The sequence below is a fragment of the Streptopelia decaocto genome (assembly GCF_964273445.1).
Source record: "Streptopelia decaocto genome assembly, chromosome: 24".
Classification (NCBI taxonomy): domain Eukaryota; kingdom Metazoa; phylum Chordata; class Aves; order Columbiformes; family Columbidae; genus Streptopelia; species Streptopelia decaocto.
The window spans coordinates 4132432-4154379 of NC_138679.1; the positions used below are offsets into that span (position 1 = coordinate 4132432).

Genomic DNA, 21948 nt, shown 5'->3' on the forward strand with positions numbered 1-21948 from the left:
TGGGCCAGGCTCTGCCACCCTCACCCCAAACAAGTTTCTTCTCAAATTTAAGTGGAACCTCCTGTGTTCCAGTTTGAACCCATTGCCCCTTGTCCTGTCACTGGTTGTCACTGAGAAGAGCCTGGCTCCATCCTCCTGACACTCCCCCTTTCCATATTGATCCCCAGGAATGAGTCCCCCCTCAGTGTCCTCTTGTCCAGCTCCAGAGCCCCAGCTCCCTCAGCCTTTCCTCACACGGGAGATGCTCCACTCCCTCCAGCATCTTGGTGGCTGCGCTGGACTCTCTCCAGCAGTTCCCTGTCCTGCTGGAACTGAGGGGCCACAACTGGACACAAGATTCCAGGTGTGGTCTCCCCAGGGCAGAGCAGAGGGGCAGGAGAACCTCTCTGACCTACTGACCACCCCCTTCTAACCCACCCCAGGTACCATTGGCTTCCTGGCCACAAGGGCCCAGTGCTGGCTCATGGTCATTACCATTGTCCCCGTCCCCAGTGCTCTTGTAGGGAATGGAGCAGGCAGGTGCCACAAAAGCCACCACCCAAAGCCACTCCATGTCAGGGACACTGAGCAGAGCTGCCCAGTTCCAGGGACCTGTAGGAACAGGCAGGATGGTCAGACCCCAGGGGAGGGGACAGCAGGGACACTGCAGACATAGGGGGGGCACAGAGACGCCCCAAAGGTCACTTTAGGCAGGCAACATGCTCCAAACAGAGCTGTTCAACAGAAACCAACTACAAACGGGGTTTATCCAAATTTATTCAGCACTCCAACAACATTACACAATGCAGGTTCAGTTACTGGTGGGGAGTTAATTACCACACAACCACCTGAAACTCAAGGGGATCAGATCGCAAAACTCCAGAGTGATGATTTAAAAATGAACCCAAACTGTTCTGTGTTTCTATGGGGAAAACGTTGCCCTCAAGTACCCTGGGGTGCAGGTGATCAGGGTCCAGGGAGGCCCAGGGTACCCTGGATGAGAGCAGTTTTGGGGTGTCCCAGATAGGAGGGGTTTTTGAGTGCCCTCAATGGGCTTTTGGGGTGTCCCAAGTGTATGTGTGGGGCAGTTTGGGGTGTCCTGGGCTGCGGGGAAGTGCGTTACAGATGAGGCTTCTCAGGATGTCCCAAGTGGGGTCTTGGGGTCCCCCTTATGGGGATTGTCGGGGTGTCCCAAGTGGGGAGTCTCGAGGTGCCCTGCACAGGGCGCTCTTGGGGTGCCCGAGCTGAGAGGGACCTTGGGGTGCTACAGTCGGGGGACCCACCCAGGGGATCTTCTGGCCGGGAGGGGCTGTGGGGCGGAACCGGAGGCGGAACGGGGCGGGACCCGTAACTCCCCTCCCCTCCAATTAACAGCAATTAGCGGCCATAAAGGGGCTGCGGTCAGCGGGGGTGGGAGCGCTCACAGCAGCGGGGGGGCACCATGGCTGTGGGGGACCTGTATGTGCAGGTGAGGGGACCGGGGGTGTCCCACCCTGGGGTGCTGGTGGGGCACCTGGGGTGCTTGTTGCAGACCTGGGGGGACCGGGGGTGTCCCACCCTGGGGTGCTTGTTGCAGACCTGGGGGGGGGGTCGTCTTGTGCCTCCCCTGGGGGGGTTGACCCGCGGGAGGCTGCAGGTGCTGTGGGCCGGGTGTCCCCTTGGGTCACCTCCTGGGTGGCACCTCGTGGGGTGCAGGCTGCCTGGTGGTGCGTCAGCCATGGGGCGCTCGCTCTGTGTGGGTGCTGCCCCCCAGCTGGGCTGCTCTTGGGGGTCTGGCAACCGCAGCACCTCGCAGGGCTGCTCCCCACGGGTGAGGAGGGTTGGGTGGCTGCCTGGGCACCCACCTGTCCTGCTCCTTGCCCAGCTGTTTCCTCACCTGCATCGTCCTCTCTGCACCGTGGTCCAGCTCAGCACCATGAGGATGCTGCTGCTGTGAGCAGGTAGCAGGACAGGTTCTTGCTTATTGTTCTTGCTGCTGTGTATCAGAAATGATCGTTGTAGGACAGACCCAGAACATGGTCTGTTCTCCCTGGGGGTACAACATTATTCTCCATGGGTCAGGGGTGCAGCATGCACTACTGTGCCACGATTGAGGTGTCAACCAGGGCAAAGCAAGGAGGGTTTCTGTGCTTGAGGCATCGTGTGTTGCTTTGTCACAAATAGCTGGCCAGGCTGAGACCCAAGGGGCTGCAGGACTGAGCTAAGCGCCCCGTGGAGCCGTGACGGGACCTCCAGCCTGTGCCAGCCCTGCGCTCCCTTGGAGGGGAGCTGGGCCATGGCAGGGATGCTCTTATATCCAGATGTGATTTCAGACTCAAATCCCTTAGTGTCTTGCCAGGAAGCTGCACATGGTGCAATTTTTACTACCCCCAGCAGCTACTGCTCATAAAAGATAATGGTTTCCTGCTGCCGCACCTTTGTGGAGCAGCCCTTGTGGCCCCAGCCCACTCTTGATTTCAACTGCAAAGCCAGACCTTCAGTTTTCTGATGACTCCTGGGATGTGAACCTGAAGTTCAACCCCTTCCTTCCCCCTCACCAGATTTGCAGGCTGTTCAGTGCTTGTTTGATCAGATTTAATAATGCATTAACACATTGCAGGCCTGGAAACATTTGCTGCAAGCCAAGTTCCCTGCATTTGCAAAATGGGTGAAACCAGGGTGTTTTTTCAGGCGCTGGATTCCGGCACAAGGCTGGCTCCAGCACACTGATGGGGGTGATGTGTTAGAGCCCCATTCCTGCTCTGCAATAGCTCCTGGAGTTTGCAAAAGCAGATTCGTGCTCCCATCTCAGCCTGGAAGTTGCAGTTCCTTGGCCTGGGAGCCTGTGCCAGCTTGGGGCTGAGTATTCACTGTCTTGCTCACTGATGGGGTACCTGCAGCAGGGGTGTGAGGTTTTTTAGCCCAGTTTTTACCTCTCTACCTTGGACAGATGGACATGAGGTTCTCAGGATATGGGGCAGTGCCAGGGCTGGGTTATGGTTGGACTCAATGATCTTGAGGGTCTTCTCCAACCAAAACGATTCTGTGATTCTATCTGCTTCCAAGCCTGGTATCTCTGCCCAACCAAACCATGTGGCCATGTCCCCAGCGTGCTGGGTGTTCAGAAATGCCCGTGCTTGGCATCTCCTGTGTGTCCACAAACTTCCCCACAGCAGGTGTGGTTGCATCCTTGCTGTGGGGCAGAGACCCCCATGCGAAGGACAGCAGAGGTTTGACCTTCCTGGGGTGGGCAGTGGGGCTCCACAAAGGCACCTTCATGCACATCTGGAGAGCAGCTGGGTGCTGTGTCCATGGCTCACCCCACTATGGCGATGCTGAGTACCGGGCTGGCTGCCTGAAGTGAGAACTGCAGGGAGGGCTGTGATGCTGGGTTCAGAGGCTGGCAGACAGATGCTTTCCTTGTCCCCTGGCCGTGGCTCTCTGCAGCAATCCCCTCCCTCCCATGTCCCCGCAGGGTGCCCGGGTGTGGATCCCCGACTCTGTCGATGTCTGGAGGGTGGCAGAAATAACCAGAGGCTACAAGGAAGGAGACACTGTTCTCCATCTCCGCCTGGAAGATGGCTCGGTAAGGCTGGAGCTGTGCAGCCCCATGGATCCCTGCTGTGTTCCCCGCATGGTTGAGCATCCCCAGATAGGAGATGGTTCACCTCTGCACCCCCAGACCAGCCTGGCTCCTCAGCAGCATGTGGAGAGGCTCAAACACTGCCTGGATGTGTCCTGTCTGGTGTCTGAGCATCAATCCAAACTGTCACGGCCAGTTCTAGCTCACCGTGCCCTGTGTCCCTTGACTGTCCTCTGTCCCCACCTGCCTGGTGAACTGGTCCTTGCTGCCTGATTCCCAAAAGGCCTCCAGCTCAGCTCGCTGTGGTTCCTGGTGACTATGCAGGGACAGGAGCTGGACTCAGTGATTCTTGTGAGTCCCTTCCAACTTGAGCCATTCTGTGACTAACAGCCCACGCGTGGCCTGCAGACAACATCCCTCCTGCAGACCCATCCTGCCTTTGCAGGGCTTGCTGACCCCACTCAGCTCTTGTCCTGCTCCATCTCTGTCCCCACAGGTGCTGGCCTACCCCATTGAGTCCCAGCTGCCACCTCTCTGCAACCCCGATTGCCTCTCGGGTGCTGATGACCTGGTGGCCCTGAGCCACCTGCACGAGCCGGCCGTGCTGCACTCGCTGCGCCGGCGGTTCCTGGAGGCCAACGCCATCTACACCTACTGTGGTGAGCCCCAAACCCTCCTGCTCCCATCTCCTGCCCCTTTCTTGCAGCTCCTGGGGACAGTGGCCCCTCCTGCCCGTTGCTCTTCCTCCAGGTATCATCCTCGTTGCCATCAACCCCTATAAGCCGTTGCCCATTTATGAGGAGGAGGTGATTTACGCCTACAGTGGCCGTGAGATGGGGGACATGGATCCCCACATCTTTGCGCTGGCAGAGGAGGCGTACAAGCAGATGGTGAGGTGAGAGCATCACTCAGGGAAGGGCTGAAACCCTCTCTAAACTGTGGTGTGTCCATGGAGAGTGGTCCTGCTGGGTCACAGCATCCCAGCCTGGATGGGTTGCAGGAGCTCTGCAGATCCCCAGCCCCACCTGCTCACGCAGGGTCACAGAGCAGATCACACAGGTGGGCCCAGGGGGTTGGAATGTCTCAGAGCAGGAGACTCCACACCCGCTCTGGGCAGCCTGGGCCAGGCTCTGGCACCTCCCAGCAAACAAGTTGCTGCTCATGTTCACATGGAGCCTCCTGTGTTTCAGTCTGTGCCCGTTGCCCCTCACCCTGGCGTTGGGCACCACTGAACAGAGTCTGGTCCATCCTCTGACACCCACCCTGAGATACTGATCCATTGATCAGATTCCTCTCAGCTTCTCTTCTCCAGCTCAACAGCTTTCCTCATCAGAAAGATGTTTGAGACCCCTGAGCGTTTTTGTAGCAGGTTGTCCCCAGCTCCTGTCCCTCTCTGGCAGGTTTGGGAAGAACCAGTCCCTCATCATCAGCGGCGAGTCGGGCGCAGGGAAGACGGCGTCGGCCAAATATACCATGAGATACTTCACCACCGTTGGGGGCTGCCTGGGTGACTCCAGCATGGAGGAGAAGGTGCTGGCCTCCAGCCCGCTCATGGAGGTGAGTCCCCAGGGATATCCATGGGGACAGCCGGGGTGTCCCCGCAGGCTGTCCCTGTGCTCCTCATGGCCTGTGCCCTGCTGTGATGCCATATCTGTCCCCTCTGTAAAATGTCAGGAGGGGACTGACCTATTCCAGAGCACGTGGGCATCTGGGGCAAACTAAAACCTCCTGCCCTCCTTCCCCACCAGGCCTTTGGAAATGCGAAGACAGCCAGGAATGACAACAGCAGCCGCTTTGGGAAGTACATCGAGATCGGCTTCAGCCAAGCGCGTGTCACAGGGGCCGCCATCAAAACCTACCTGCTGGAGAAGTCCCGTGTCACCTTCCAGGTGGGTCTCGGGGTGGCGTGTGGACAGGGCTGAGAGCCCAAATCCTCTGAGTAAGAAGGTGCTCCTGCTGGTTATCCCTCAGAGCTGCTGGGAGAGGGAAGGTGTCCCTTGTCCCTAAATTTGGGGCTGCAGCACTAGTGCAGGGGAGCAGAGTGGCCCATTGTGACCTGGTTTCTCAGGGATTTTTCTTGATCATCCACAGGCGAAAGCGGAGAGGAACTATCACATCTTCTACCAGCTCTGCACCTCGGCCACCCTGCCTGAGCTCCAGGGCCTGGGTCTCCGTGAGTGCCCCCGTGTCCCCCTCGTGTCACAGCTTGCTGCTGGCCTGTCCCATGCTGGGCAGTGCCAGGCCCTGCTGCCCTCCAGCTGGGTGCTGGAGGAGGTTCTGCTGCGGGTGGGCACCCCGGGGTGGGATGTGGGTGATTGGGAGCCCCCTGGGGCAGGTTGTGCTGGTTCACAGCCTGACACATGTCACCTGCAGGTGGGGCGGAGTCCTTCCACTACACCTGCCAGGGCCAGGACACCGCTGCCCAAAGCACCAGTGATGCGGCCGACTTGGAGAACACACGACATGCCTTCTCGCTCCTGGGTACTGTCTTGGCTGGGCACAGGTGGGGAGGGGGCAGGCAGGGCTGGTCCCCAGGGCTGGTTGTCCCATCACCCTCACCCTGATGCTGGTGAAGAGTTGCTGGTGCCAGACACCCCAGTGCTGGGAACCCTGTTGTCACCAGTCATTCCCATTGCCCTGGACTGTGTAATGCAGCGTTTCAGACCTGGGGGGGGGTTTCAGCCAGGGGGAGCCTGGGAGGTCCCTCATGCCTGGGTTGTCACCGCAGGTGTCCCTGAGGATGAGCAGCTGGAGCTGTTCAGCATCCTGGCTGCCATCCTGCACCTGGGGAACATCGTGGTCAGAGGGAGGGACCGCCGAGGGGACGGCTGCTTCGTGGAGGTGGGTGACAACCTGCTGCCTGCATCCCATGTCCCAAACTGTCCCCTGAGCTGTGCTGGCTGCAGGAGCCACATCTCAGTAATGCCGTGGTGACAGCGTCTGTCCCCTTACAGCCTGATGATGAAGCCCTAGAGATGTTCTGCTCACTGCTGGGCGTTGAGGTGTCACAGGTGATGCGCTGGCTCTGCCACCGCAAGCTGGTGACTGCTGGTGAGACCTACCTGAAGCCCCTCTCCAGGCAGCAGGCGCTCGACTCGCGGGATGCTCTGGCCAAGCATATGTACGGGCAGGTCTTCAAGTGGATGGTGAGCAGGGTCAACCGTGCCCTGCGGTCACTGGAGGGCCACCATACCTCCATTGGCATCCTGGACATTTATGGGTAAGAGCAGATCCCATCTGCTGGGCTGTATGGAAGAGTGTGGTCCTGGTCCTGTGCCAGCTGTGGGTTTGGAGCCACCAGCTGCTCCGGCTGGGATGTGGGGCAGCACCAGTCCCTGCAGTGGGTGGGTGGCTCTGCCCGGCAGGTCCCTCAGGCAGGTCTCTGCTTCCCGCAGGTTTGAGATGTTTGAGCTCAATAGCTTTGAGCAGTTCTGCATTAACTATGCCAACGAGAAGCTGCAGCAGCTCTTCAACCTGGTGAGTGTCACCCAGATGTGCCTCCTTGCTGGTTGGTACCTGAGGGTGGGACCTGCGCATCCCTGCCATAATGTTGCTATTGATGCTCTCTCCCTGAAATGTGGCTGGTGCTTCAGTCCCTGCAAACATGGGGCTGCTGAAGCTGGGCATGGTCCCCTCCTTTCTCCCAAAATGCTCCTGTTCCAGAAGGGCTGCTCAGGTGTCATATGGAAACCCCTACCTTCAGTGTACTGGGTAGCCAGTCACCTTTGTCCCCTCCTGGCTCAGTCTCACTCTGTTCTCCCTGCCCGCCAGAACGTCTTCAAGCTGGAGCAGGAGGAGTATGTGACCGAGGAGATCCCTTGGGTCTTCATTGATTTCTGTGACAACCAGCCATGCATCGAGCTCATCGAGGGCCGGCTCGGCATCCTGGACCTGTTGAATGAGGAGTGCAAGGTGGGCGAGCAGTGCTGGGACCGGGCAGCTGTGGCCACCCAGAGCTCCCCTTCTGACCTCTTTGCCTTTCAGATGCCCCAAGGCAGTGATGGGAGCTGGGCACAGAAGCTTTACCAGACCCACCTCAGCAGCTCCCACTTCCAGAAGCCAAAGAGACCCACGGATGCTTTCATTGTCTGTCACTTCGCTGGCAAGGTAGGGAAAGCTGTGACAGCCCAGCCTTGGGTGGGGGCTCAGAACCAGTGGGCACCCAGCCTGTCCTACCTAGAGCTGGGATTGGGTCCTGCTGGCTCTGCTTCTGCTAAATGTGCTTAAAAGTGGTGGATAGCAAAGATGGGGACAGACTTGAGCAGGTCCTATTGTGATAGGACAAGGGGTGATGGTTTTAAACTAGAGGAGGGAGATTCAGGCTGGACATGAGGAAGGAATTGTTGCCCTGAGGGTGGCGAGAGCCTGGCCCAGGTTGGCCAGAGAGGTGGTGGATGAACCATCCCTGGAGACACCCCAGGCCAGGCTGGACGGGGCTCTGAGCACCCTGAGCTGGTGAAGATGTTTAAAAGGCACATAGACAAGGTTCTTAGGGACATGGTTTAGTGCTAGAGTTTGGTTATGGTTGGACTTGATGATCCTGAGGGTCCCTTCTAACTGAAATGATTCTATGATTTGATGTCCCTGCTCATGGCAGGGGATTGGACTAGATGAGCTTCAGAGAGCTCTCTGAACCCAAGCCATTCTGTGATTCTAAGTGCTGGGCTGCAGCCCTTCAGCTGGGGGTGAAAATATGGAAACTCTGGCTGCAATGGTTCCCTGCAGCAGGGCAGGAGCTGGGCAGCGTGGCCACCACCAGCTCTGGCTCCTGCAAGGACTTTTCCCCAAAATCTGTGTCCAAGCAGAGCCCTGCACCAAACCAGGTGGGGAAGCAACAGGCTAATGCTGGCACTGGCCTCATCTCCCACCAGGTAGAGTACCAGTGTGGTGGGTTTGTGGAGAAGAACAGGGACGCTGTCCCCGAGGAGCTGGTGGGGCTGCTGAGAGCCAGCAAGGTGAGAGCCACTATGAGTAGGGGCTGTGTAGGGCAGAGTCTGGGTGGCCTGTGGGTCCAGGAGCCCATGACTGGGACAATGATGGTGTAGAAGGTACAAACCATGTAGGGTAAATCCCTGTCTGTCTGTTGGCATAGCCCTGTGCGGCGCTGGCCGTGGTCAGGGTGTCCTGAGATGTGGGTGCTCCCCACCCCATTCCCCTGCCTTGAGTTTCCCCAGCTTGGGGACATTTGGCCATGTCCCTGCTGAGGGGGCTGGAGGGTCCTGCTGCTGCCACATCTGTAACGCTGTCACTTCTCCCTCCACCCTGCGTGGCCCTGGCAGAAGGTAAGGGACATCTTGGAGAGTTCTTGAGCACATCTGGGAAGGTGCCTGTGGCTTGTACTTTTCCTGGGGGAAACAGCACCAGGGGCACAGCTGGATCTGGCACACCTGGGCTGGATTTTCTGGCACATGTGGGCTGTAGCAGGGCTGAGGACCATGCACTGGGCTGGCATCTGTGGAGCCTGTGGTGTTTTGGGGCTGTCTGCTGGTGGTGGTAGCTCTCTGGGTGGCGCTGGTTGGGAGCTCTGCCTGGCTCTCACACCCTGCTCTCGCAGTCTGCCCTGCTCGCTGAGCTCTTCCTGGAGGAAGGGGACGGCGCCGTGTCCCTGCAGTCCCGCAGGTCCAGCGGGCCCAGGATGACCGGTCGCTCCAGCCGCAGATCACTGCCCAGTAGCCGAAAGAGCAAGAAGTCCATCTCCAGCCAGGTACGGGGTGTGGGGGAAACATGTGCTGGAGTCCCCAAGGTGGGCCCATCTGTGTCCTGGCGTGGGGAACCCCCCAAGCCCCAGGGTGCTCCTACCAGCCCTGATCCCGCTCGCCTTGTTCTCTGCAGTTCAAAGCCTCCCTGAAGCGGCTGATGGACATGCTGGGCAGCACCACGCAGCACTACGTCCGCTGCATCAAACCCAATGATGGGAAGCAGCCCTTTGTGTGAGTGCCTGGGGGGCTGGGGATGCTGTGGGGCACTGCTGTCCCCCAGTCTGTCCCTCCTGCCCTGGCTCTGCATAGCTTGGAGTGTGCCAGGCTGGCTGGGATCCATTCTGAGTCATCCTCTCTCTGCCCCAGGTTTGACTCCAGGAGGGCAGTGGAGCAGCTACGAGCCTGCGGGGTCCTGGAGACCATCCGGATCAGCGCCTCAGGATACCCTTCCAGGTACCCCCTGCTTCAGCAGCACCCTGGGTGCTCCCCGCTCCAGCCACAGCACATCTGACCCCCCTCTGCCCCCCATAGGTGCACGTACCAGGAGTTCCTGGAGAGGTACAGGGCTCTGGTGAGCAGAGAGGAGCTGAGGAGCACCAACAAGAAGCAGATCTGCAGCCTTGCCCTGGAGAGACTGCTCCAAGTGAGGGTCCTGCTTGGGGGGTGCAGCTGTGGTACCAGAGTGTCCTTTGCATATGCTTCTCCTTCTTTTAAGAAAGCTCTTGAGGTGCTGGAGCGAGTTGAGAGGAGGGAATGGAGCTGGTGAGGGGCTGGAGCACAAGTGTGATGGGAGCGGCTGAGGGACCTGGGGGTTCAGCTGGAGAACAGGAGCTGAGGGGAGACCTTCTGATCTCTGAACTGCCTGAAAGGAGCTTGGAGCCAGGGGGGTCGGGCTCTGCTCCCCAGGAACAAGTGCCAGGAGCAGAGGAAACAGCCTCAAGTTGCGCCAGGGGAGGTTGAGGTTGGATGTGGGAACAATTTCTTCCCCAAAGGGCTGTGGGGCATTGGAACAGGCTGCCCAGGGCAGTGCTGGAGTCACCATCCCTGGAGGGCTGGACAGACGGACATGAGGTTCTCAGGACATGGGGCAGTGCCAGGAGTGGGGAAATGGTTGGACTCAATGAGCTTTGAGGGTCTTTTCCAACCAAAATGATTCTATGACTGTATGTGTGGGTGCCCAGTGGGTATGGAAATGGGTGAGATGAATAGGAGCTTGGACTTCAGGGACCTTGGATGGGAAGGTTGGTGCCATGAGCAGCATCATTCCTGAGGGACTCTGGCTGGGGAACGCTCTGTCCCTGGCACTCACTCCACCCTTGCACACAGGACCCCAGCAAGTACCGGTGTGGGAAGAACAAGGTGTTTTTCCGGGCTGGCCAGGTGGCTCAGCTGGAGGAGCTGCGGCAGCGGCGGCTGCGGGCGGCCTGCACACTGCTGCAGCGGCTCCTGCGCGGCTGGCTGGCGCGGCGGCACTTCGCACGGACACGCGCTGCTGTCGTCTGTCTGCAGCGCCATGCCCGCGGCATGCTGGCCAGGAGGTGAGCACGGGACAGTGTGGCTTGGAGGGAACTGCGATGAGCTGAGACAGAGCTCAGCCTTGGGGTCAGCTGGCTCTGGCTGGGCTTTGAGCTGGGTGTCCCTCTGCTATGGGCTGGGCTCCTGGCTTTGTCACCCCCTGCCCAGCTCTGCCCTCCCTGCAGGTTTTCACAGCATCCCAGCTGGTTGGGTTGCAGGAGCTCTGCAGATCCCCAGCCCCACCTGCTCACGCAGGGTCACAGAGCAGATCACACAGGTGGGTCCAGGGGGTTGGAATGTCTCAGAGCAGGAGACTCCACACCCGCTCTGGGCAGCCTGGGCCAGGCTCTGGCACCTCCCAGCAAACAAGTTTCTGCTCATGTTCACATGGAGCCTCCTGTGTTTGTCTGTGCCCGTTGCCCCTCACCCTGGCGCTGGGCACCACTGAACAGAGTCTGGTCTGTTCTCTTGACACCCACTCTTAGGTATTTATTGATCATGTCCCTTTCAGCCTCCCCCAGGCTGAACAGCCCGAGCTCTCTCAGCCTTTCCTCATAAGATGTTCCAGACCCCACAGCATCTTTGTAGACCTGAATATTTTTGTCACCCTCTGTCCAGCTCTCTGCCCTCCCTGCAGTCACTGTGTCCGTCCTCTCTGCAGGTTTGCCAGGCTGCTGCGAAGGACCAGGGCTGCCGTGACGCTGCAGAAGACCCTGCGGATGGTTCTGGCCCGGCGTTCCTACCTCCGCCTGCGCCAGGCCGCCCTCACCATCCAAGCCTTTGCCCGGGGTTTGTTTGCCCGACGCCTTTACCAGCAGGTAGGAGCCTGGCAGGGCGGGGGTGCCCCATCCCACCTGGGGGGCTGTGCCACTGCCCCATCTCTCCCCCACAGATGGTGCGGCAGCGGAAAGCCGTGGTGCTCCAGGCCGCTGTGCGGGGCTGGCTGGCGCGGAGCCGCTACGGCCGCCTGCGCGGGGCCGTCGTCTACCTGCAGTGCTGCTACCGGCGGGCGCGGGCGCGGCGGGAGCTGCGGCGGCTGCGCCTCGAGGCGCGCTCGGTCGAGCACTACAAGCAGCTGCACAGGGGCATGGAGATCAAGGTGATCCAGCTGCAGTGCAGGCTGGACGAGCAGGTGGGTGCTGGATTGGGCACTTGGTGGGCCTTTGACCACTTCTTACCAGTCTCTGTGCAGCCAAAGCCACATCTACCCTTCTCTCCAGCCTTCTCCAAGTCCTGAGGTGGGAGCTGGCTCTGCCTGATGTGTCCCCAGGCAGGATTTGTGCATCTGGGGCTTATTCCTGGGTTTCTAATGCTTGCCATGGATGTGGGGCTGTGGTGCTGGGAGGAGCTGGGCACCCTCCTGAGTGCTGGGTTGGGTGCAGCAGTGTCACACTGGGAAGAGCTCAGTGTGGTGTGTTCTCCCACTATGGTCCTGCCAGCACCATCTCCTGTCACCACCTGGGTGACACTGCTCCATTTCTGGGGGTGTCTGTGGAGGGTTCCTCTGGTGTGACCTTGTTTCTGGGGGTTGGAAGAAGCAGGCCTGGAAAATCCTGCTGTTGGGGCTGGCCAGGAGGTGGGAAACGGGCTGTAAAGCCACAGCAAAGCTCACACTGGCTCCATGTGTGGTGGGATGTCATGGAGAACTGCTCTCCCAGGCCTGACCTACTTTGGGGTGATGCCAGAAGCCAAGAGCTCCAAAGAGATGGGTGAGAAATGGAGTGTTCAGGTTCATTGCAGAAGGGCAGCTTGAGTACACATGGTCCATCACTGATGGGGGATGTGTCCTTGTTCATGGCCACCTGCCTGACGTGCTCTGCCCGTTGTCCCCAGGCCCAGGAGAAGCAGCGGCTGGTGGAGCAGCTCTCGGGGCTGAACGCTGCCCATGCTGAGGAGGTGCAGCGCCTGCGGGCCGAGGTGCAGCGCCTGCGGGAGGAGGTGGCCCGGGACAGCCAGGTCCAGCAGCTGCAGGAGCGTTTGGCCGAGCTGGAGAGGCTCAGCATGAAGAGCTGCCTCAGCCAGGAGGTTGAGGAGCTCAGGCAGGTCAGTCTGTCTGTCTGGGGGATGCTCAGCTTGTGCTGGGGATCTCAGGGACCTGGCCACATGCTGTCTCCTGCCATGAGGTGCTCCCTGGAGAACACTGTGCCCATCCCTCCGCTTTCCTGCAGCGCTTGGCAGAGGTGGAAGCCACGAAGCTGCAGCTGGGGCAGGAGAAGGACGCTGTGATCCAGCGCATGTTGGAGCAGTCGCAGGATCTGGAAGGTAAAAGGAGTCCCTGGTATGGGCTGGTGCTGCGAGCTCGGTGTGTTCCTGCATGTCCCCTCACAGAGGGGTCCCAGTTTGGCCTGTCCCCAGCCTGCTGTGTCTGTCCCCACAGAGCAGCAGCAGCGTGTGGCGCGGGAGAGCTGGGGGCTGCGGCAGGAGCTGGAGGAGGAGCGGGCGCGCTACCAGAGCCTGGTGCAGGAGTACACCCGCCTGGAGCAGGGCTACGAGAACCTGCGGGACGAGGTGGCCTTCCACAGGGTGAGGGGCTGGCAGGGACACGGGAGGACCAGGACAAACCCCGCTGGGTTCCCTGTGGGGAGCAGCAGTGCTGGTGGGTCCAGGGCACACACTGTAGGAGAAGTGGGGTCCCCAGCTCATGTGCTGGGGGGTCCCCAAGCCTCCTCCTGAGGCCGTCGCTGCTCTGCTCCAGCTGATGGCCCAGCATGTGCTTGGGGTGTGAGGGAACAACGTTGTTTTCTCTTGCCTGCTCAGCAAAGCACCCTGAGGCGATCCCCTTCATCGGAGAGCTTCCTGGGCTCCGACAGCAGCTACATGTCCTTGTCCACAGCTCCCTCACGAGATGGCTCTGACCAGCAGGCTGAGGTTAGTGGTGACACCGGTGGGGACAGTGAGGTAGGGGTGATGTGTGGACTGTCCCTTTCCCTGGCTATGGGGACAGCTGTGCCCTGGAGCTCTTGACTGGGGGCTGGTCCCATGGGGAGGGCTGTCTGCAGGTGTTCTGCTGATGGACATGAGGAAGAAATATTTTGACCTTGAGGGTGTTAAAACACTGGCCCAGGTTGGCCAGAGAGGTGGTGGATGAACCATCCCTGGAGACATCCCAGGCCAGGCTGGACGGGGCTCTGAGCAACCTGAGCTGGTGAAGATGTCCCTGCTCATGGCAGGGGGGGCACTGGGGGAGCTGGGATGGTCCCTTCAACACAAACTGTTCTGTAACTCTATGGTGCCCAGCGCTGGCTGCCGTGCCCGACCCTGTCTCTGCACACAGGGGCCGGAGGAGCGCTGGCAGCCGGTGACAGAGGGACCAGAGCCCAGCAGTGAGGCGCTGCTGAACGGCAGCGCGGGGCAGGATCCCATTGGGAAGGCGTATCGACTCCTCCTGGGGCAGCTCAGTGCTGTCAACGAGGAGCTGGCCCGGACCCGGGAGGAGCTGCGCAGGTCCAAGGCGCCCGTGGAGCCGGAGGAGAGGAAACCGCTGGAGTTCCTGAAGCGCAGGGTGAGCCCCTGTCCCACCGCTGTGAGCAGGGTCAGGGCTGGGCTGCTGGCGTTGGCCTCATCCTGCTCTGTTCCATCTGCAGAACATCGCTGAGCTGCTGGGGCTGGGCAGGAGCCCGGAGAAAGCGGCAGCGGATGATGACTTGAAGCATGCATATGATGCGGTGCAGGTTGCCAACAGGTGAGTGTGGTCCTGGGGAGGTGGTTTCCTCACAAGGGGCTACTGCATCCACACTGCTTGTGGTGCTTTCCCTGGTATTTTATCAGCTTCAAATGCTCTTTGAAGCAGCCACCTCCTCAGGGGCTGTTGGTACTTTAGCACCAGCTGTGCTGGGAGAGAAAGGGCGGGCAGCCCCTCATTGCCCCACTGACCATGGGGTTGCCCTGGCTGTGTTTTTTGGGAGGCTGGATCATCCCCCCTTGCTCCAAGTACAGGCACAGCATGAGCAGATGGGATGCCCTGGGCTCAGCAGGAGCCTCCTAAGAGGGCAGGGCTGGTGTACCCTGTCCCTGGGATGTGCCCTGTGTGCTCCGGGCTCAGAACAGATCAAGGGGAGATGCTCCATTAACACAGTGGGGTCTGTGCTGCCTCCAGGGTGGGGGGAGAGTTCCCAGCTCTGAGGTTTTGGGGGAAGAACACCCCATGTAGCAGCTGGAGGTCGGTGCCTCAGTTTCCCTGGGTCTACATGCACAGGCTGCTGGCGAATCAGCTGCGGGAGGAGAAGCAGCAGCACGAGGAGGAGGTGGAAGGGCTGCACCTCGACATCTGCTCCCTCAAGCAGCTGAGCCAGCAGCAGGCAGCCCTCATCCAGGACCTGCAGCGGCACCAGGGGCAGGAGGGGCTGCAGACGCATGTCCTGCGGCTCAAGGAGGAGAACTGGGTAAGGAGGGGGAGCTGGGACAGGCAGGACCAGGCTTGGGGCTGCATTCCGCCTTGTGTCCTGTGGTGAGCTGCCGGGAGCAATGTGGGGGACCCTGTTGCATCCCCCCATCTCTGTTCCATCGGGGGGTGCTGGTGGGGGTGTCCAGCTGGGGGAGGCTGGCTGAGCTCTCCTGGGGCTGTCCCTGCCCAGGAGCTGGCCCAGAAGCTGGAGAAGCAGGAAAGGACCATGCTGAAGCTCCAGAAGCAGCTGAAAGCCTATGCCAAGCAGATCCAGGAGCTCACAGGCAAGTGCTCGCATGGGAGGGAGGTGTGGGGCTGGCTGGAGGGTGACCAGCCTGGTCTGGGATGGAGCATCACCCAACCTCAACATGGGGAGCAGAGTCACCCCAGACAGATGCTGGGGAACATCAGCTTGGACTGAGCTGAGGGGACCTGATTGGGGTCCCACAGGCCAGGACACAGCAGGATGTGACCTGCTCTCCTCTCCCGCAGTGAAGAGAGAGGCTACTGGGCCAGCGCAGGAGTTGGCAACATCTGCTCTGGTTCCATCCCAGTCCCCCATGGTCCCGTCCCTGGCTGGGACATCCCAGGCCATGCTAGCATGGAGGATGGAGGATGCAGGACGCATTATCAAGGCCATCATCACAGGTAGGGTTTGGAGGGAGGGAGACTCTCTCCCTCAGCTTGATCCCTGCTCAGGTTTCTTGCCACCCACTGCGTGGGCTCATTCTTTTGGTATTGCTGGTTCAGCACCCTGCCCAGCCCAGCGCTCACTTCCCATATCTGCCTGGATCCCAACTGTCCTGCTTTCCCCTGCAGATTACAAACCCCAGAGCAGCCCCGGGGCGCTCCCAGACCTGCCGGCCTACGTCCTCTTCCTGTGCTTTCGGCACGCGGACCACTGCGGTGATGAGCCGCGGGCCCGCGCGCTGCTGGATGCGGCCATCGATGCCATCAAGAGGGTCATGAAGGTGCTGGGCTTGGGGTGTGAGCTGGGCTGAGGAGCAGGAGCTTCACTGGCCAAGGTGGGGGTGGCACTGTGGTGGGTGGCACTGGGGCAGCAGCCCCAGGACACAGCGTGTGCCAGACTGCAGTGTCCAGCCTGAGCATGTCCTGGGGTGAGCGGTGGCCCTGGGTGCCATGGGGCTCCTGGAAAAAGAAAAACATCTGCCAGCTCTGCACGTGGCTCACGGAGCTACCACGGGGCATGAGGTCTTGCTGCCGTCACCGCAGAGCCCCCACTGACCCCCGTGCTCTCTGTTCCCTCCCGCAGAAGCACAGTGATGACTTTGATGTGGTGGCACTCTGGCTCGCCAACACCTGCCGGCTCCAGAATTGCCTGCGCCAGTACAGCCAGGACGAGGTAGGGCTGGGCTGCTGGTCTCTGTCACCTCCCTGGGAGGGTGGCAGCTTAGTGGGGACAGGGTTTGTCCCCATCTGGGACTGCATCCTCTTTGCCCCCACCCCAGGCAGTCAGGGATGCACTGGGCTCACCCTCTTGCTTGGGGACCCAGCTGTGTCCCCCTAGTGCTGGCTCTGACCCAGCCTGTGCCCGCAGAGCTACTGGCAGGGGAACACGGCACGGCAGAACGAGCATCGCCTGCAGAACGTGGACCCGCAGAGCTGCTGCCGCAGCCTGGGCGCCCTGGCTGTCCAGCTCTACCAGCAGCTCATCCGCACCGCCGAGAAGCGCCTCAAACCCACGATTGGTACGGCCGGGGCCGGGGGGCACTGCGGGGTGCTTGGTTCAGCGGTGTGAGCTCCTGGTTCTGCTGTAGGGGCTGTGCCAAAGGGGGAAGGTGGATTCTGAACTGGAGGTCCCTCCATCTGCTCCTTGAACATCCTGGCTGGGAGCTAAAGTGGCCTCAGCACCCCAGGGACCTCGGACTGCAGCCATGGGGAGCTCTATTCCCCTGTGCCCTGCTTTGAAACCTCACAGAGCAGTGCCAGCCTCCGGGCCACCTGTCCCAGAGGTTTCATCGGCCCCTGCATCCCCAGCTGGGATACAGAGCCAAGCACCAGTGCATTGACTGCCTGAAACACAAACCCAGGTCTCTGCCTTGTTCTGATGAGTCTTTTCTACCCTTTAGTTGCCGCAATGCTGGAGAGTGAGCCCATCCAGGGCTTGTCCTCCTCCTGCCCTCCCGGCCGCCGCCGCTCCTCGGCAGCCCCTGCCCACACGCTGCCCGAGCTCCTGCAGCAGTTGGGCTCCTTCCGTGCGGCGCTGGACCGCCACGGGCTGGCCCCCGCCGTGGGCCACCAAGTCCTGCGACAGCTCCTCTTCCTCGTCAGCGGCACCACCCTCAACTACCTGCTGCTGAGGAAGGACACGTGCTCCTGGAGCCGCGGCATCCAGCTCCGGTCAGTGCCCGGGCAGGACGGGGGTACCGGGGGGAGCGGGGACACGGCGCGTCCCCCCTGACCCGCTGTCCCGGCAGGTACAACATCAGCCAGCTGGAGCAGTGGCTGCGGGCGCAGGGGCTGCAGCAGAGCGGGGCACAGCAGGTGCTGGAGCCCCTGGTCCAGGCTGCGCAGCTGCTGCAGGTGAAGAAGGTGACAAAGGAGGATGCCGGAGCGCTCTGCAGCCTGTGCACAGTGCTGTCACCCCAGCAGGTACGGGGGGCTGGAACTCGCTGCCTCACCCTCTCCTGGGGTTCCCCAGGGGTGCTCTGGCACTGGGGTGGGACATAGTGATGTACCCAGCCCATCCCTGCTCATGGTCCCATCGTCTTCTCCAGGTTGTGAAGATCCTCCGGGCTTACACCCCGACGGTGGGGCTGGAGGAGCGCATCAGCCCCAGCTTCATCAGCAGTGTGGAGGTGAGTGGGACCTGGGGGACTGTCCCACGGGGGCCCCCTCCCTGGGGCAGCCCTGACCATGAGCTCCGTGTCCCCACAGGAGCAGCTGCAGGAGCAGTATGGAGGGGGACCCGGCCAGCTCCTGGTGGACACCAGCCACCTCTTCCCCGTGCACCTGCCCTTCGCCGCATCCCCCCTGCACCTGGACGAGCTCCACATCCCCGATGCCCTCAACCTGCCCGTCCTCGTCCGCCTCTGAGCCCAGCCCGGCCCGGGGCCACAGTGAGGGGGGGCTGAACCCCCAGGGGTGGGGAGGCCATGGAGGTTTGGGGCAGCACTTTTGCACATGTTGTTCTTCTGTTGAGCGATTTATTTATTGAAGTTCAGGTGCATGTTGTGGCACAGCCAGGGCCCATGGCAGTCTGCGCTGGGGCTTTTGGCCACGTTTTAATCCTTTGAGGTTATTAAAAGTCTTTGCAGGTAACTTTGGTGTCTGGGGTGGTTGTGCTATTTGCAGGGTGAGATGAGGGACCTTGAGGACCATTGCTGGGGTTTTTTTGAGCTATGGAATGGTTTGTGTTGGAGAAGACCTTTAAAGGTCACCTAGTTCCAACCCCTGCATGTGGGAGATCTTTCACTAGATAATATTGCTCAAAGTCCCATCCAGCCTGACTTAAAATGCTTCCAAGGTTGGGTTTCTACACGTCCTGTGGGCAACCTCTTCCAGGGTCCCACCACCTTCATTGTAAGACATTTCTCTGTTAAGTCCGGTCTGAATCTAAAATCCACCCTAAATGCTCTTTCCATTTTCCCCAAAGGGCAGGTGGCCCATAGAGGATTTGGAGGATAGTGAGGGTCCCACAGGGGCTGTGGCAAAGCACAGAGAAGTTATTGTCCAAGCACTGAGGAGAAATCTGTGGATGAGCAGCCCTTCTCCTGATGGGGGATCCCAACTGGGCAGACACCAGGCTGGGGGCTGTTTCCCTGCGCTCCCTCCCCCTCCCACACAGACACGGAGCAGTTCTGGACAAACAAGGTTTAATACAGAAACACAAGAGAAAAGGTCCCAGAGCTACTCTGACCCCCCACCCCAAACCCACCACCCCTCCTCCCGCCCCCACTAACACCCCAAACACCCCCCTCCTCCCACACCTCCCCTGACCCACCCACCCCCAAACCCACCACCCTCCTCCCACACCCTCCAACCCCCCAGACCCCCGAACACACTCGCACTCCTCCCACACACCCCAGACCCCCCACCCCCAAATACTGCACCCCTTGTCTCCCACACCCACCCCTGGTGTTCTCTGATCTAATCCCCCCCTCCCACCCCCCTGCTCCCTGCCAGAGCCCTGCGCTTGCTGGGGGGCTCTGCCGAGGGGCTCTGCCCCCGCTTCTGCCCCCGCTGCTCTGCCTTGGCCGCCTGGGGCGGTGGCAGCTCCATCCCCACGTCCCTCCACAGCTCCGGGGGCTCCATCCCCAGCACGTAGAACTCGGCCATGCTCAGCACGGCCTCTCTGAGCTCGGGGACGGTGTAGTCAGGGCTCAGCAGTTCCTCAGGCAGGCAGAGGGAGGAGAAGTCAGGCTGGGGGACGGGTGGGCTGGTGACACCAGGGTCCCCTGGCCTGGGGCTGCTGGTGGGAGTGTCCTGGGTGACCCCCAGCATGTCCAAGGAGCAGCCGAAGATCTCGAGGGCCTCCTCCAGTGGCACCTCCTCGTCAGCTGCACCGTGTCCCACCGTGTCCCCAGGTGCTGTGTGGTGGGGGACAGCAGAGGTGCTGGGGGGGCTGGTGCTGCCCAGGGGGCTGGCGCTGCCTGGCGGTGTCCCCATGGTGGTGGCCGTGACGGAGACGTTGAGTGGTCCCAGTGGCCCCTCGTGCCCATAGCTGGTGACGGACGTTGGCAGCAGGGGGGAGGCTGGGGCCACCGGAGTCTCACATCCTTGTGTGTCCCCAGTGTCCCCAGACGTGGGGCTGCTGCTGGCACCAGTCTGGCAGAGCTGCCCCATGGCCGGGGGGCATCCAAGGAGCTGCAGGGCCTCCTCCATCAGCTCCTCATCTGAAATGCCCAGGCTGGCTCCCAGGTCCCCAGGCTCCGCAGGGTCAGGAGCTGGGGGGCCGCTGCTGGAACCGTCTTCGGTGACCCCCACGGCTTCCCGGGAGACACCAAAGAGCCGATGGGCCTCTTCTAGCAGCATCTCCTTGGTGACATCCTGGAGAGCTGCTGGGTCTTCCTGGGCTTGGTACTGGGAAGCAGCAGCAGAGCTGGTGGGGGTGTTGCTGCTCCTCTGGAGGATGTTTCTGCCCCCAGGTGTCCCCGCAGCGGTGGCCGTGCCGGAACTGTAGGGCTGTGCCCATTGCCCCTGGATGTGCTGGTGGCCGGGGATGGACGTCGGCATCAACACAGGGGCTGGGGCCACCGCTGTGCCCTGGTGGCCGTAGGGCATTGCCCACTGGACCTGGAACACCCGGGGGTCGAACCAGCAGCCACACGGTGCTCTCTGCAGCCCTGTGTGGGGGAGAGGGAGCCGTGCTGGGCCGGGGGGACCCTCCATGGGCACCCCCGAGCCGGCCCCCATCGCCGACGGCCCCGGTTCTGCCCAGCGCCGTATGTGCCGGGGGACAGGGGTGGTGGGTGCTGGGAGTGCCCGGGGTCGGGGATGGCAAAGGGGCCGAAGGTGCCGGGGTGTCCGAGCAGACAGGGGTGCCGTACCTGCTGCTGGGGCCTGGGGGGCCGGGGGTGCCCCCCCCACCGGGGGTGCCCAGGCTGCGGGGAAGGGCTGCTCCTGCCCGGGCAGTGGGCACAGGGGGGCTGAGCCTGCAAAGAGACAGGAGCCATGGCCGGCGCTCACCTCCGCTCTTGCCCCCAGGAGCGTCCCGGGCTGCAGGGGTCGCGGTGGGTCCCTACCTGGGGGGCAGAAGCTCTGGGGGGGCATGAATGGCTGCAGGGGCTGCAGGAGCTGAAAAACTGGGGGGGCCCGGGGGCCGCGCGCTGGGAGCCGCAGTGGTGGCTGCGCCATCGTCCCTCTGGTTCTGGTAACTAAGGACTCTTTGGGGTGTCACAGGATGGAATGTTGGGGCTCGCCGTGTTCCGCCCCAACCCAAGAGCCTCCCCAGCTCCTCCTGGGCAGGGAAAGGGTTCAGGGGGGCTGGGCTGGGTTTCTTCCCCAAAGGGCTGTGGGGCATTGGAACAGGCTGCCCAGGGCAGTGCTGGAGTCACCATCCCTGGAGGGCTGGACAGACGAACATGAGGTTCTCAGGACATGGGGCAGTGCCAGTGGTGGGCTATGGTTGGACTCCATGAGCTCGAGGGGCTTTTCCAACCAAAATGATTCTATGATTCATGTTATTCCTGATCATTCCACGATCGTTTCTGTGTGCAGTTTGATTTCCCAGCCGGGCTGGGTGTGCAGGATCTTTGGTTCCCACACGAGGGCTCTGTCCGCATTGGCAAAGGCCGCACGTCGGCTTTTCCAGCAGAGCCCGTCCTGACCCAGCCCGGCCCGGGGAGAAAGTTTCATGAGCTTGTTCCTCGCCCTTGAGAGCAATGGGGAGAAACAGCAGCACAGAGTGTTCGAGGTGGTGCTGAGGTCCCTGCCCGTCACTTGCCTGTGTGCACTCAGGAATTGCTTTGGGCTGCACATATATTATATAATAAATTTTGTGGTTTGCGTTGAGTTATTTGGTTTGTTTCAGTTTTTTTGGGTTTTGTGTTTGGTGTCTTTTTTCAGGTTCCTTTTGCAGGGGCCAGTGAGAACTTGATGACATGAACCCAGACTTTTGGACTCAGTGCAGCACTTTTGTCCTGTGCTAAAACACATTGGCCTGGGAAAGGAAAAGAAAGACGGAAAGAAGAGAGAATGCCAAAGCAAGAGAAGATGGAAAGAGCAAGGGGGATGAGAGAGGGGGTGATGTGTCCCCCTGTAAGCAGCTGAAGCAGGGGATCAACCACAGGATCCAACACTTAATGAGCCAAATCGCACCTTGAAAATAAAATGTATGCTATACCTCT

General features: G+C 60.8%; 1 protein-coding gene across 1 annotated transcript; it reads left to right on the forward strand.

Moving 5' to 3' along the window:
• Positions 1 to 1420: 1420 nt before the first annotated feature.
• On the forward strand, positions 1421 to 18196 carry LOC309449636 (unconventional myosin-Vb-like; the record flags this gene model as incomplete). Its single annotated transcript, XM_082071896.1, has 37 exons — positions 1421 to 1447; positions 3434 to 3544; positions 4038 to 4200; positions 4292 to 4436; positions 4942 to 5098; positions 5290 to 5430; positions 5633 to 5714; positions 5915 to 6022; positions 6270 to 6382; positions 6496 to 6761; positions 6937 to 7018; positions 7313 to 7453; positions 7526 to 7648; positions 8413 to 8496; positions 9096 to 9245; positions 9374 to 9471; positions 9607 to 9693; positions 9772 to 9883; positions 10567 to 10778; positions 11417 to 11573; positions 11648 to 11887; positions 12589 to 12798; positions 12924 to 13017; positions 13133 to 13278; positions 13513 to 13653; positions 14030 to 14257; positions 14340 to 14437; positions 14951 to 15137; positions 15342 to 15423; positions 15632 to 15787; positions 15959 to 16110; positions 16413 to 16502; positions 16698 to 16848; positions 17230 to 17500; positions 17578 to 17752; positions 17878 to 17958; positions 18038 to 18196. 37 exons carry the CDS (start codon positions 1421 to 1423, stop codon positions 18194 to 18196), a joined length of 5220 nt encoding a protein of 1739 aa, XP_081928022.1.
• Between the last annotated feature and the right edge of the window lie 3752 nt (positions 18197 to 21948).